Raw genomic sequence first — 15,411 nt, 5'->3', positions numbered from 1 at the left:
CCCGAGCGACTGCTATACTGTTGCCAGAGGTAAACGACGTGAAATACTGCTACTAGTACATCGATGCGGCCCTGTCCGTGGATCCGCCGGGAGGAGGGTTGGTCAGGGGACCAGCATCCAATACTTCTGGTGGACGAAGAAGGCAGGCATCCGCACCCATCGGCGTGCACGTACAGAGATGGGCAGCTAAATGGTATAAACTCAGCAGAGTAGTCCAGAACCTGAAGGTGGTGTGGAACGTTAGACGTCCTGAAGACAGAGCCATCCACAACTGTGAGTTTTGTAGGTGGATCCTTCGTTAAGTGCCACTTGGCGAGTTAAGCGATCCTTGGTTGGACAGGATCAGGAACAAGAGCAGGTGGGCTCTTGAGGACTATGCGAAAGCAGTTCGACGCTCGTTCCGCGTGAATGAGTATTGACTCCAGCCGGGGGAGCCGCACAGAGTTTGTTCTAGGTTATTCTGACGACCATGACTCCACCTCAGACGAGCTGGTGGTGTCCAGTGCGTCTCGCTGCCCGACATGCCTGCGAACAACGAGACATATCTTTGCTGGGAGAGCTCTTCGGCCTGCTCAGATTGTTTCCACCGGGTACCTTTTACATGTACAACAAGGCGGACATACACAAAACTCTTTTTTTGGATAGAGCAGGAAATGGCAATGCTGGCCGTGTCTCACTTGCTTCAGCGGGTTGAACCATGGGCCGCACCATGTTTCCAGCATTTCCTTTCGCTACGTATATATCCGGAAATCTCATGAACGTAAACTTCGTTGTCGCCTTCCGTCTTTTCTCCTTCCACTGGGACAAAAGGAAACGCCAGCAGTCCCGACGACTCGCTATTCTGTGCCGAGGGTCCGGCGCTCCTATCGACCACCCGAAGGCGGACGTTCTCGGTCCGCGCAGCTGAGGCAGACATGTGATAAGAGTGACGCCACATTTTCGCTTTAACTCGGGAATTAGGCGGTCGGTCCGCCAAAGGAGACACTGATTCGGCACGAATGCCTCCTCTGAGAAAAACGTGCGAAAAACACGTGTGGCAACCCGCCTACCGGCTGTTGCGGCGTGCGACGATCGAGCTAACTGTTCCTTTTTTCGTGACCAGACAACCAAGGAACCCAAGCGGCCAACCAAGAAAACCACTTTCCTCCATTTTCTCTTCAGCTAAGGCGTGAACACCCGCTCGTTTCCCATTTTTTCTGCCTTCTGCTAAACAAAGGCAGTCAATCTCAGAAGGAAGGACCACCTTTTTCATCGAGTCAGACTATAACACGGTGAAATGGCGTTTTTGGCCCGTCGGCCCCGTGCCCCGCCACAGACCATACCACACGAATACGGGGTGCGCGCCGGTCACCGCCGAGACCTCGCGGCTGTGCGTCGACCGCATTCTAGCCTTCTACTGTTTTCTGAGAAAATGTGGGCGCACACTTCTTCTTTAAGCACCTGCGAGAGGCGGTTGTGCTTTTCTGGAAGCATCCCGTTGGATGGACCTTGTTTTTTCCTGTTGGCAGCTGGCGCGTTGCCTGCTCCTCGGCAGTGAATCGCGCGCGGGGGGGCCAGCGTCGAGGCGCAACGGATAGCAAGGCGGCGGCGCCGACTTTTTATCCATCGCCTTTCTCCACTTTTGCTGTGGCTGTTCCACAACCCAGTGGGGCAGTGATCGAACCTTTGGAGCGAGTTGATTTTGGTCTGTGTTTTGCTCGACGCGGCGAATGGAAGGGAAACACGCATTACACCTCCATCGTCTTCTGCAGTGGAACGCCAAAAACCTTTCGGCACGCCGGCTCCGCTAATCCCGTCCTAATTCGAGGACCGCTTGGGCGCCACAACAGCAGGATCTCTTGCACTATTTCCGTGGAGGGTGTCTGTGATCGATTGTCGAGCACTGGCATCTTTCGCCGCCGGAACGCGGTTGGCACGAAGACTGGCAAGCAGCGGAGGTGTGACAGGGTGGTCGTCTTGCTCAACCTGTTTTCTTCTGTGATAGAGGCAAAATGTCGACGGGCGTTGCTGTAAAGCCAAGAGGACGAGTGATCCTCCTTGTGGCTCTTCTCCTTTCTGCATCTGGCGTTTTTTTCCTGGCAACGGATGCGGCCACTGGTGGCGATAGGCAGGCTCAGAGAGGCCGTCAAGGGGCAGTTGCAGGAGCGGCGGGGGAGGCTCCTGACTTGTTTTTGAAAGCCAACGCCGTGAAGCACGCCAAAGCTGAACCTGCAAAAGGGGCTCAAGAAGCACCAGTTGCTGACGAGGCGGCAGCTGGGGAGCAGGCAGCAGATCTCGAGTCGGACGATGCACCAGCTCAGTCCTCAGCTACGCTGCCGCGTGACAAGAAGACTGTCTCAAAACGTCAAGGCTTTGCAGGCTTGTGGACGCGGGTTCCACGCTGGGCTAAGGTGCTCGCTAACGGCCTCGCTCTTGCACTGTTGGTAAGCCTTGCCGTGAAAGGTAAACAAGTCAAGAAAGGCTGTGAAACGTGCATGCGCAAGCAGAGAAATTAAAACGACAAGGCGCCGCATAAGCCGCTGAGAAAGAAGACCGAATCTTTTTAACACTGTGTTCTTCAAGCGGCAATGCCCGTTTTGATGATAAATGATGGCCTTAAGGAATTACGTAGACGGATGCCTTCTAATCCACGCCTCCACGAACAGCATATTTCTGTGAGGCACTCGTTGTGCACATGTGCCCATGTTGACAAACAGGAGACATATCGCTGTGTGCTTGACATACAACTGAACAGCTGGACTCCGCTTTTTTTGCGCGGTGATGTGACGAGCATGGATACTGGATCGAATTTTTCATCCCTAACGGAGGGAGGGGACATCTGCTTCAGTGTGACCAGGAGAAGGGGATGGTGAAAAAGATGTTTTGAAATAGACTCGGTGTTCGCAAATGGCTTTTTAACATGTGCGAAGGATCACAGGTGGACGGCGTATCAACCAGATGCAGAAGAAACCCATCCACGACAGATGTTTTGTCAGCTCCTTCCCACTCGGCCGGAGTGATTGGGTTCTGAAGAACAGGTTCTAAAAACAGCGGGAGCTTCAGAACTCCGGAACACTGCGAAGTACGCCTTCCTAGCTGTCACAGGTGAATAGACATTTGCTTTGGCAGGGAGGCTCCCCTTTCGCGTGCGACTAGGATCGAAAGGTAGATTTAACACTGATCTCTACGTACTCGTTGCCTCCCCAGTCACGAGATGACACACGTAACTGTTTGGATCAGCGAGGGATGGGTGTAATAAGGATCGTCTCTTCTTCATCCTCTTGGGCCAGCACTCTGCACAGCGCGCTCTCTGGGCCACTTGACAGAAAAACAAGGCCAGCAGCGGTAATTCTTCCTAGTCTGCACAAATTCAGACGGAGGAAGAAGGAGTTTCTCCTAGGGTTGTCCATCAATGAGCACTCAGGTTTGTACTGCTATGCCACAAACCTCCAAGCAAATAAGCAAACGTAAGTGGGCACATCTCCTATTATGTTGCAGAGTGTCCGTGGGATTTGTCGCCGGCGAGGACCGATTCATTTGTTCCGAAAGCTTCCGGGCGTTCATCGGTGTTTTAGGCATCTACCTTTCTTTCTCGGTTGATCGGATAGACAGGATAGGGAAGTTCCACAGTTCTTGCGTCTTCTTCCCTGAGAGGCTAGAGGTAGACAGCAGTGGACATTGGATCGCCACGGAGTCTCCCCAAGCGAATCTCCAGATGCTTCCAACCACGTGCGTAGTAGTAAACGATGGTATAACAATTTAATACTTTTGTATCGCTTTCTTCGACGAACGGAGCAATGTCTCGGTTTTTGTTCCCTTGCCAATTTACTGATGAGCCGCGTAATCGCGCACATGACAAGACAGTTCAGAATTATCATTTCCTTCACATTCAAAAGGCTCTTTGAATCTCTCGTCACACAGGAAAAATTCAGGGCTCCTTCCGCAAGCTCTCGCGACACGGCGCCTCATTTCGTCTCTTCGTTTGCGCCTGCCGTTGTCCCTCAAGTCATTGGCAAAGGAATGAGGCCGGAGCAAAAATTGGCACACCTCAATCTGAACATAACGCTTGTCTCTTAATGATTCTCTCCCTGCTTTCTGCGCAAGCTCACGCACGACCTCTATCCTCTCTGCATCAGACCGGTGGCCGTTTCTTCCACAACCCATCAGAACGAGACGGAAGCCAATGCCTACTTTGCATGGCCAGCAAAAATCCCTCGAAAAAAAGTTGGCATTACAAACGGGTTGTTTACTGTTCCTCACTGCGAGCATGCCTCCTCCAAGCGTCCATCTCCCCTATCTTTTCCTCTCTTATGGTTTCCTCGCCATAGCTCCGTTCGTTGTCCTTTCTGTCGTCTCCGCCCCCCCTGCTTCCCTGCCTTCCTCGAGCTCTCTCTGGCTCTTGGCGGTCTCTCGGCATCGCTGCTTTCTGCTTTCACGCCTCTTCTACTGTCTCGTCGTAAAGAATCGTCCCCGCCTTTTTACGAGGCCCCGTCGCACGAGCACGACCTCAGTGTCCAGCTCGATCTGCCGCGGAAACCGGATCCACGCGTGAAGAAGCGAGGGCTTCTTCGAGGTCACCTGTGGCAGCCGACCACGCGACCCAGAACGAACACCCGCCACTCTGCGCGTGCACATCACGTTCGCTCCATGCCGAAGACGCGTCGTCTACCCCGTTTGTGTACGTGTCTGCAGAGCTGCTTCCAATCACTTTCTTGGAGTCTCTGTTATCTGACTGGCTACTGCGGTGGTCTCTCTGCTCCGAAGCGAGATGGTGAAACAATGAAGGCGAAGAAGGATAATCCTCTTCGTCATCATCTTTCCCCTGCTCAAATAATACGTGTCTCTCCTTTTTCATCGACAGGCGCGCGTCGCCGCTTGGCACCTCATCTCCCCTTCCCGTGTCAGCTGACCCTCGAGAAGGCCTGTGGGCCTCGGGCCGGGGAGACCACGAGCCTCTTCGTGGCGCCACCTCGACCTTGGGCTCGTGGTTCGTCTTCTCTTTCTCCCGTTCACTCTCAGCGATGCGTCTTCGCCCGCAGCCTTCACGGAGGTCGCGTTCGCCCAGCTCGCGTCCCTCGTCGCATCCTCGCTCGTTCGGCGGGTTCTTTCGATCGAGAGAAGAGAACGCACTCTTCTTCACCACGTCGGCCAAGCATGCGGCGACTGGCGGCACACTGACGAGAGGCCGCGTTTGCTTTCTTTCTCCGAGAGCTTCCACACACGCCTGCTCCCGCTCTCGCAGTCGAAGGAGAGACCCGGGAATGCGCTTCGCCTTCGCATCCAGAGAACGCAAGCGCACACGCTTTTCGCGGAGCTCCGACGCAAGCGCCTCCCTCTGCCTTTGGAGATGCTGCCGCTCGCGCGCCGCCACATCTCGAGCTGCGTGCGCCCCCTCCAAAATGTAACACGACCTAAAAACCACAGACAAACAGGCCGTTCCACACTTCATTCATCGGGCAATACAGTCTTCCTCACGTCCACATCGATATAACCATCTCCGGATCTTGCTAGCTAAATAGTTACGTTCACACTTTCCATAGACCTACATATGTATGTATGCAAAGTTGGGACACCCTGATGGCGCCGGACGGAGAAAACTGGAGTTTGTCGTCACTGCCGGTGGTTGAGATGTTCAGTTTCTACTTCCGCGAGGAAAGAGATACGCCCTCGATTTGCGCGAGCCTTCACTTACCGCTCCGTTTCTTCGACGAGGTGATTCATCCACCGCACCATTTCGACTTTTTCTTCTTCATCGAAGGGTTCGTGGTCGCCGTCTCGGTCTTCGTCTCGTCCCTCAGGTTTCGCGGCCTTCCCGCGCCGCTTCTTCCTGCCCTCCGCGTCCCGTTCTCTCCATCTGCCTTTCTCCCGCATGTGGGCCCGCAGAGTCTGCCGCAGCGACGGCAGCAAGTGCAAGTCTTTCCCAGCCGTTTCGATCTTCTGCAGGATCTCCGCTGAGCTGTGGTACCTGCCGCTCTGCGCGAGAATGTCGTGAAAAGCAATCTCGCACGTGCACGTTGCGCGCGAGAGCTTTTCTTCAGCGACGCGCACCTCTGCTTCCAGCGTGTAGACTGAGTGTTCGAGCTGTGAAAGCTCGATCGCGCGTCTCTCTCCCTCCTTCTCCAGCTCTCCTATCTGTGTCCTCAGCTGCAGGAGTTCCCCCGCCTTGGCAACTCGCACGTCTCCCTTCTCGTCCTCCACCTGCCTAGCGCCTCCCCTCTGCTCGCCTAAACTATCTCGCGCGTCATTCACGTCGCGGTGAAACAGGGACTCCGACGCCTCGCTGCTCGCCGTCGTCTGGCGACTCTCTGTGCCGACTCGGGTCCCCGGAAGCGACGAGGACGTTCTGGAGACACCTCGCGACGACACGCCCTCTGGGGCATCTGGGGAGCTTCTCGCGCGCTCTCTCGACTTCCCTTCGATCTTTCCCTCTCGGGCTCCGAACCGCGGCGTGTCCTCGTCGCTCGTCACTGCACACTTCGCGTCCGAGCTGTCTCCACGGCTCTCCCGCCTCTCCCGAAACGTGTACGTTTCTTCACGACCCGAAGACGCCTCGCGGAAGCGCGGAAACTCCGCGTCTTGGAGCCAGTCTTTCTTCTGTCTCGCCTCTTCCTGGGCGACAGCTCGCCCGAGAGAACGCGCCGCAGCAGACCGTGGCGGCGAAGCCGAGTCGTCGCCGTTCTTCGCCGCAGTGTCCAGCGCCTCTCGAGTGTCTCCTGCGCGCGTTTTTTCCCTCGCTTCCCGCTCGCCGCCGAGGCCCCGTGAGCCTGACCCTTGGCTTCGAATCGGCTGAAATACCGGAGCATTCAATAGAAGCGCAAGAGCCTTCGCCGCAGACGCCCGCATCGCCCTCTGCTCTTCCCGGCTCGTCTCCTTCCCCGACGTCGTCTTCGCTGCCTGGTCAAAGCCCGCGGCGTCGGTCTCTGAGTCCGACTCACTCTCTCGTCGTTGCTCCCCAGCTTCCGGAAACCCTCCTTTGGGCGACAAACGGTCCAGATGCAAGTAGAGGAACGCATCCTCTGCCTCGCCGCGTTTCAAGAGCGACCGGTGTAGCGACACCAGCTGGTCTCGCAGCTTCTGCACTGCGCTCTGCTGAGACGAGTAGAGGGCCTTCCACTTCGACGCAGCCCCCGCAGCCGACTCGTGCTTCTCGAGAGATTCCGTTAGAGCTGCTTGTCGACGACACAGTTCTTCCTGGTGCATCTTCGCAGAAGTTTCCAGCTTGGCAACATACTGCTTCAGTCGCTCAACCTCCAGTTCGCTCCTCTGAATGGCCAGCTTCTGTTGGTCGCGCTCCAGCTGCAAATCCGCGACACTCTGTTTCAGCTCGAGTCGTTCTTCTTCTCCGCTTCTCACGTCTTTCTGCAGGTTTAGCTCTCGTCTCTGCGACTCCTGCAGCTTCACCTCCAAAGTCGACTTCTGCTGCAAAAGCGAACGGACCAGATGGTGCTTGTTCTCCAACTCCGTCTGCTGCTTCGCATTCTCCTCAGTCAACGCTGCGCGCTTCCCCACTTCTTCAGCCAGCAAATCCTACACAAGGAAAGAAGCAGATTCCACCGCAAAAAAAGGAGAAATCTTTTCTGCGAAAGTTTCTCAGACATAAAAGTGAAACATCCAAAAGATCATATAGACATATATGCGTATATACGTGTATTTGGACGTATATCCGCTTTAGATGTAAAGGCAAGTGGATACCGCACAGACATGGAGAGACGAGTAGACAAAGACAGTGACATTTCGAAGGGGGGCGCCGTGGAGACACACACACACACACAAAACAGCAAAGACGTAACAAGGGCGTCTCGATACTTGTCGACGGAGATATAGAAGAGCAAACGACCAAAGACACCTTGTTCCTCTTCGTCTCCCCTCGAATACATATCTATCCATCTATAAATATATCTACAAATATACCTATAAACATATATATATATATATATATATAAGTATATGCATAAGTAACACGGGCATGTGAATATGTGCAAATGTGTCCTCGTTTTTTCTGGTGTTTTGTCGCTCACTTTCAGTTCATCTTTTAAGTGCTGCAGTTCGGTTTTTGTGGCGAGGAGCTCTTCCTCGACATTCGTTTTTTTTCTCTGTTGTGCTCGTAGATTCTGTGCCTCCTCCCGGAGTTTCTCTTCCGCCTTCAAGTGCTCCTCGAGGCGGGCAGTGGCGTCGGCATGCATCGCCTGTCTCTCCAGCTCCAGCTCGTCAATCTGTTTCCGCAGTCGCTCCTTCTCTGCTGCGTGTCTCCGCGACTCTTGATCTCTCTGGCTTTGAATCTGCTCGATGTTCCTCTGCATGCGCGTCACTTCCTGCTGCAAATTATCGTTCTCCTCCTGTCCTTCTTCTTCCCGTTTCTTCGCCTCCGTCAACTCTCTCTCGATCTGTCCCTTCTCTTGTTCTCGCAGTTCCCGCAGCTGGCGCTCTCTGAAGCAACGGATCACAAAGTGTGCGGACACCCCGAATGCAGAAGGCCACAGAGACAAGGGGCGAAACGGCCAAGAAAAGAAGGATTCGGAAAAAGCAAGAGACCGCCCCCTCTCTGTTCTTGTTGCGGGGGCTTTTTTCCGAAACGCTCGTCTTCCCTTGCATCCCTCTAGGGGTGCTGTCCTTCGTTTTCTCCTTTTCTCCGATGCATGCATATCCGAAAATGCGGGAATACCCTTCTTGATTCGCTGACGCTCCCTCTCGGCTCCAACTGTGCATCGCGTGACTAAAACACACACCCGCAGCGCGTGCATGCCCCTTCCCTTCCGGGGCGATTCGCGTCTCTGCTCCCAGTTCCCGATCGGATGTCATGTCGACGAACCTGTCGAGGTCTTGGCGAACGCGTTCTGCCTCCGTTTTCATCTCTGTGAAGATAGCCTCCTTCTCACTCAAGGCGCCGTGCAGGCGTTGCACGTCTTCGAGCAGCTTCTCTTCTTCTCGCTCGCCTCGGGCGCGCTCGACGAGCAGTGCCTCCCGCTTTTTTCTCTCTTCTTCTTCTCGCTCCCGCGTGTCTCTCAGGCCCTCCTCGCTCTCTTTCAGACGCGCCCGCGTCGTCTCGTGCTCTCTGCGAAGCTCCTCGTGTTCGGCAGTGAGTCTCTTCAGCTGCGCCTCCATCTTTGTTTTCTCCTTCGTCACCTGTTCAACTTCTTGCTGCAAACTTTCCACCGACTCTGCATGCGCTGCCTTCTGGCGCTCTTCCTCGCGCTCGCGGTCTTCTTTCTTCTCCTTCAACGCTTCGAGCTCCAGGTGGAGACTGCGCACTTTCTCCCGCTGTTTCTCCGCCTGAAAAACACACGACAGAAACCGAACGTACAGCTGGTAGGCCGCAAACGTCCGGCTTTCCTCGTCTGTTACCCTACCACAGAGCGACTGCACTCCCATATCGCTGACGTTCTCTCTCCACTTCGTTCCCCGCGGTATCCTTCCCTGTCGAACCCGACGCCCGCGGCCTCTCCGACACTTTCTCGCGCCTACCTCTGCTTTAGCGAAGAGAGTCATCTGCTCGATGGTCTTCTCCTGCTTATCGCGCGTCGTCTCCGCCAGCATCAGTTGCTCCTCGAGTCCATACACCTGGAGCTGAAGAAGAGACAGTCTTTCCTCTTGCTGGGCTCGACACAGGGCGAATGCCGAGCGCTCCTTCTCGAATTCCTCCTTCACTTTCGCGAATGATCCATCTGCGGAACCGTCGTCGTGCGAATGGGTCACATACACCTGTCCAACCTCGTTGACTGCCGTCGCCATCCACTTCTTCATGTCGCACAAATTGCTTTCTACGCCCGCTCTTAAGTGCGCGACTCGCTCCTTCATTTCGCGAATCTCGCCGCGACACCGTTCCAGCAACAAACAGCGCTTCGCGTTCTCTCGCGTCTTGTCGCCACGGACGGCTCTCGAGGCCGTGGGGTCTCCACTGTCTTGCGGACCTGCGCGCTCGCCTCGAGAGCCCAAAAGAAGAGACGCGAAAGACGCACAGAGAGGCGACTGCTCGACGGAAAAAGGAAAGGGCGCGAGCGAGGCACGCCACGCCGGAGGAACGACCGAAGAGAGCGCAGAATCGTCTCGCCTAGCCACAGGAGAAGGCTCCTTGCCCTCGCAGGCAGTCAGAACAGGCAGAACCACCCGGCCTGTGTTCTCGCCAGGGATCGGGACCAGCGAGGAAGAAGACGAGGCAGGACATGGAGAGGCAGAAATGCACGCAGAAGAAATGCACGGAGGAGAGGGAGAAGGGAGATTTGCTTCGCATGGGTCACGTTTGTCGCCATTGGCCTGGCTGTCAGAAGGTGGTGGAACGAGGAGCGCAGCTGAGGGAGAGACGGAGGGAGTAGATGCCAGAGAGGGAACGGAGAGTGGAAGCGCGTTCCTCGCCAAGAGAGGTGGGGACGCAGACGAGTGTAGAAGCGTGGAGACAAGTTGCGGAGAAGACCGCAGCACTGCCAGCCACTGGGCGAGGCCTCTGTCAGGCCCCAGCGGCGAGACAGGCAACGGACGCCCGGCTGCAAGCGAGGCATCGAGAGAGACCGGCTGGTCCGGTTCTCTCTTCGCGGGCGGTTCCTCTTTTTTCTGACTCGTGTCCTGCAACGCGGGGAAGAGGTCTGTGAAGAGCGGCGACGCAGAGAGAAGAGACGAAGGGGGGAGCGAGGGCTGGAAAGGCGTCGCGGAGTCTTCTGAGAATGCTTTCGGTGGCGCAAAGACAGCTGACAGAGTCATCCCCGCCCGCCCCGCCCTAGGCCGCAAGGCCCTGTGGCGCCGCTTTCTCGTGAGCCTCCGTTTTCCCCACCACGCGACATCTGACGTCTCGCGCTCCCACTGCGCCTCGCGTCCTATCTCCCCTTCATCGTCTTCCCAGTCCGATCCGGACGGTGTATGTACACCCCAGGAAGTCCATCTGTGTCCCCCTGCCTGACTGGCTCCACGCCGCCCACCCAGTCCCTCTGACGAGCAGTATCCGCGCCCCGAGGCCCGTTCGTTAACCTTCCCTTGGCCTCTCTCCCTGCGGACGGCCGGGCGGTCTGCCTCAGACGCAGCCGACCGCGTTGAGCTCTCTGCACTCAGGGCCGACAGCGGCGACTCATCCCCTCGCGAACAAGACGCATGCGAATGCGTTTTCCTCTTCCCAGCGAAGAGTGCCGCGTGAGAGCCAGGCCCCCTCCGGCCTCTGCCAACACGCCCGTCTGTGTCCTCTCGCTCGAGGTGGTCACAGACCGGAGACGGCGAAGACGGGCGGCCACAGGGGCCGCAAAATCTCTCGAAAGCCGAAAAAGAACCTCGTGCAGAAGGAAAGGAATGCACAGTCGAGCCCGTCAACGCATCCGTCTCTGTCTCCTCTCGCGAGGCGTAGGAAGCCGTGCGGCTGCGTGAGCGGCGAGGGAAGCACTGCTCGGCAGTCCGGTGGTGTGAGTGCGGCGGCAGAGAACGATGGAGAGGATGCAGATTCGCCTTGCGTCTCCGGGCTGTCTCGAGTTGTCCCTCTTCTCTCGACGAGGTCGCGCGCCTCGTGGCGCGGTGGACGCGCTCTATGCGTGCTTCCAACTGCTTGTTGAAACTCTTTCCCCGAGTGTGTCTTCTCTCTCCCGATCTGCGTCTTTCGTCCGATTCTCCCCCCCGTTCGTTTTTGTCTCCTCCCACTGACGCCCCTCGCCTTCCGTCTCTGCAGGTGCTTGCTCCTGGCCTTGCCCCTGCTTCACTACCCCGCTCTCTCTGGTCTGTCTTGCCGCTTTCCCCCCCGTCCGTCTCGCTCCCCCGCCCCGCAATCGCGCCACAGTCAGGCAGGACCGCCGGGGGCGGGTGCCGGGACGAGACCCAGGACGGTCCGTTGCCTTGCGGTTTGTGCTTCTTCAAAATCTCGAGGGACGCCGCGCGGCCGCGGAGGAAAGGGAAGACTTGCGCGGTCTTCGCGTCCGCTCTTTCCTCGCTTCTCCCCTCGATCAGTGCCGCGCCTTCGCTCTCGCCGCCTCGCCGGTCAGGCCTTCCCTCGCCGAGGCGAGCGTCGTTCGACGCAGAAGACACCGCCGGGGCGGACGTGTCTCCGCGGGAGTCCTCGGCAGTTCGCGTGCCGGGGCGGTCCCAGGAGGAAAGAGGAGCAAACGAGGAAGAGCAAAACGCGTGGGCATTGGCCGAAAGAGAAGGCGCGGCCTTTGGCTCGGTCGGGTGAAGCGGCTGTGGCCGACCTGGACGCGGTGTCCTGACACCTGTGATGTGGTTCTGGAGCAAGACAGAGAAGAAGTCCCCGTCTTCTCCCTTTGGCAAGGAAGAGACGTCGTCTTCCTGGTCTCTCATTTCGCAGGAACCTTGACGCGGTCTTCGCTTCCTGTCTCTGGGGACTGCCTAGACTTCCTGCATAGATCGGACGGGCGCATGGCGGACTCGCTCCTCCGCTGCGGGTCTTTGCTCTCGCCAGCTGAACAGTCTGACACGCGCGACGCTTTAGAGATTCTCTACGCTCGATGGTCAGGTGGGATCGGCGCGGCCTCCCCTCGCCTAGAAACCGGGGTTAGGCTCAGGGCGCGGAGCTTCGAGAGGCACTCTATCGAGTTGCCGAAGCCAAAAAGGAAAAGAAGGTTCTTACCTCCCGAAAGACAAAGGCAAGCGCCCCCGAGAAGTCGCAATGAGGAAAAAATCAGAAGATGACGAGAAACGCGGGCCGTCGGCCTGTCCCTCGGGCCTTCTTCGTCCGCGTAGTTCGGGAGAGGACGGATGCCTTTACGTTTGTCCTCTCTGGCGCCGAAATCGGAGATGTACTCCGCATTTCAAAAGATGAAGTCTTCTGCGCGCGCCCTTCCAGCATTCACGAGCGTTCTCGGTGCGCAGTCGCGGAGGCTTGGCCATCGACGCTACTTCTGCGCTGTTTGCAGCAGTGGGAAAAACAGGAGCGACTCGCAGAGAAGGCGGGAGCGACAGCGACAGTGAGCGCGGGGAGCGAGGCAGTGAGGAAGGGGGAGAAACTCGCGAGAACGGGGGCAGCAACGAGTGCCGACAGGGATGAAGCGAAGAGAAACAGGCCGAGCGCGAGGGTTGGGCGGCTCGAGAGCGCTGTATATACAGCCGTCGACGCCACGAGAGACGTGGCGATTCCTCTGAAAAGGTAGCACAGCACGGGAAGAAATACGCCGACGGTAACCATAGTGTGAACAAGGCAAAACAGGAAGGGTCGGGCGGAGACTGCAAAGAGCTGACTGGCGCCAAGACACTGTCGGATGGAGTGCACGGAGAGGGGCGAGAGAAAAACGGCCGGAAAGGACAGAAAGAAGACGAGAAAGCTGCGGCCGAACAAGAGAGAAGACGAGAGAACGCAAGACAGCGGGAGCGGGAAAAGGCCAAGAAAACGAGCGGACTCGAGAGCGGGAGCCGAGCAAGACGCGCGCGAAAAGGGCACGAAATGATGGGGGCTGGTCTCCGGAAAGAAGGCTGGGGGAAACGGTCGACCGCGAGGAAACGAAATAAAGGAAAGGGAAGAAAATCGGGAGAAAAGGGCCAAACGCGGGAACGCGGCCGATGAGAAAGACAGCTCGCAAGACACTGTAGATATGGTCTTGCGGAGAGAGGAAGAGGGGAGGCGGGCGAGGAGGGTGAGACGACGGCGAGACATGCCAGGAACAAGGGACGGCGGACGCTCGTCGTTCGGGAACGAAAAAGCCTCTAAAAAGCACTAGAACTCTCGCCTGTTTCTTATCTCCTGGAGAAAAAGGAAACGCTGGACGAGTCGAGTTGCTCAGCCCCAACAGCCTCCGCGGCCAACCTTTCTCCTCCAAGGGCGCGGCGCGTTGGGACACACGGACGCGCTGCGTTGAGCACAAGAGGTCTCACAGTGCCGGGAGTCTTGTCGAGAGATCTGCGTTTCACCGTGCGTTGTCGGTCCTCGTAAATTTTCCCGTCCACCTGCTTTGGCCCTCTCTCTCGTCCCTGTGGCACTTTTTTTGCAGAGATTTCGAAGTGAGGGAAAGACGCAAACAGGGACAGTTCCCGCGAACGGACGGCAGAAACTCTGACCGTTGCGAGCGGACGGAAACGCGCACTGAGCTGACGAGCTGCGGGGGGAAAACCCAACCGTCGGAAATAAGAAACGCCAGAAGACTGTGTGTCGCTTGAGGAGTGCAGCGGAAAGAAAAAACCCGCGTTTCGGAGAAGAAATGCGTTGCTGCGGCCTCTAGCCTACGTGGCTGCTCGTTCAAAACGCCAGCGGGGAATCCGCCAAGGGCACGGACCGCCGCGCCGCAGTGACGCCAAGAACAAAAAAAGAGAGACTCAGAAGGTAAGCAAAAGAATGAGAGAGCTGAGAAGTACGATCGGTTGAGGATCGACAAACGGACGGGGATAATCGAACTTGTGTTCTTAAAAGTGAAAAAGAACGGCTCGAGATGAGTCGAAACCACATGAAGTGTCTCGACACCAGGCAAGTCTCGCTCGAAGAGGGGGGGGCTGGCGGGAAGTACTCCCCAGGAGGAATGTGTCCCAAAAAGCGAGGTTCGGTTCTGCTTTTCGTGCCAGTCTTTTAGGAAATGGCATCCAATTTTAAGGTTTCTGTTCCATGAACTACGACGGCCCCTCCGCGTTTCCATCTCTCTCGCCCGGCCGTGGAGCAGGTTTGATTCTTCAGTCGAGTCCACGCGAGTGTACCCGCGAGTGTAAAGGTGCATCGAGATCGAAGAACGTCTTGTCTGCTGTGTCCCTCCCAGTGTGTTGATACCGTAGAGATGCAAGGAACAGAAATATGAGTGCACGCAGGTTCGTTTGTGAGCGTTGCAACCTTCTCTGATTCGGAATGTCTCCGCTCGTTGCCTAGTGCATTTTTCGGCGGTGATTCACCTCGACGGAACCTGAATCCCTCTCGTGAGTGGCATGGCGGGTTTGAGACTCTCGAAAAAGCTAGGCCTTTCTACTTTCCTCGTCGGTGTTTCTCCACACCGGCACTCAGAAAAAGAGCACAGGGTGTACACGTGAGACACGCAACTGCCCCCCGGTGGGTGTGGTGGGAAAGAAATCAAGTTGTTTCTTCGTCAGGATCCTTTGACCTGGAATGTCTTTTTTTCTGTGCGGACAAACGCGCAAATAGCCTCTTTCTACCCGGAACTCGCTCGTGAGGCCAGAGAGCTGCATCGATCTCTCCGTAGTTCCCGCGTCTGTCTACGACTCCCTTTCGCTTTCTGTTGGAAGCAGAGAAGTGTGCCATTACCGCTTTGATCAACACAAAAGTAAGAGTGATGTGCACGCGTACACAAAGCAGAGTTCCGTCTTTTGTAGGGAGTTCTCGCGAAAGAAGCACGGAGGGCTCGAACGAGTCATCCCTGCACTAAACTCACGGCGGTGGGGGCCCCGTTTCCTGTCCGCCTTGATTCGCGGATTCTTCTCACTGGTCGTGGAAGCGGGGCTCGAGGTGACAGGAGCATTACACCGACGGTGACAGACAAAGCGTATCGGAGCTCGCCCTAATTTTGTCTGTCCCGAGAAACC

At 56.7% G+C, this 15,411-nt stretch overlaps 2 protein-coding genes across 2 annotated transcripts; one reads left to right on the top strand and one right to left on the bottom strand.

Annotated features, from left to right (window-relative positions):
- Window positions 1-1,991: 1,991 nt before the first annotated feature.
- On the top strand, window positions 1,992-2,495 carry NCLIV_062130 (conserved hypothetical protein; the record flags this gene model as incomplete). Its single annotated transcript, XM_003885764.1, has 1 exon — window positions 1,992-2,495. One exon carries the CDS (start codon window positions 1,992-1,994, stop codon window positions 2,493-2,495), a length of 504 nt encoding a protein of 167 aa, XP_003885813.1.
- Window positions 2,496-4,486: 1,991 nt separating this feature from the next.
- On the bottom strand, window positions 4,487-12,240 carry NCLIV_062120 (Liver stage antigen, related; the record flags this gene model as incomplete). The annotated part of the gene is made up of 5 exons (XM_003885763.1): window positions 4,487-5,390; window positions 5,672-7,506; window positions 7,998-8,406; window positions 8,789-9,249; window positions 9,442-12,240. 5 exons carry the CDS (start codon window positions 12,238-12,240, stop codon window positions 4,487-4,489), a joined length of 6,408 nt encoding a protein of 2,135 aa, XP_003885812.1.
- Between the last annotated feature and the right edge of the window lie 3,171 nt (window positions 12,241-15,411).

The sequence above is a fragment of the Neospora caninum genome, chromosome XII, assembly GCF_000208865.1.
Source record: "Neospora caninum Liverpool complete genome, chromosome XII".
Lineage (NCBI taxonomy): Eukaryota > Apicomplexa > Conoidasida > Eucoccidiorida > Sarcocystidae > Neospora > Neospora caninum.
The sequence above is the reverse complement of the archived record's forward strand: the minus strand, read 5'-3'. Positions and strand labels throughout refer to the sequence as shown.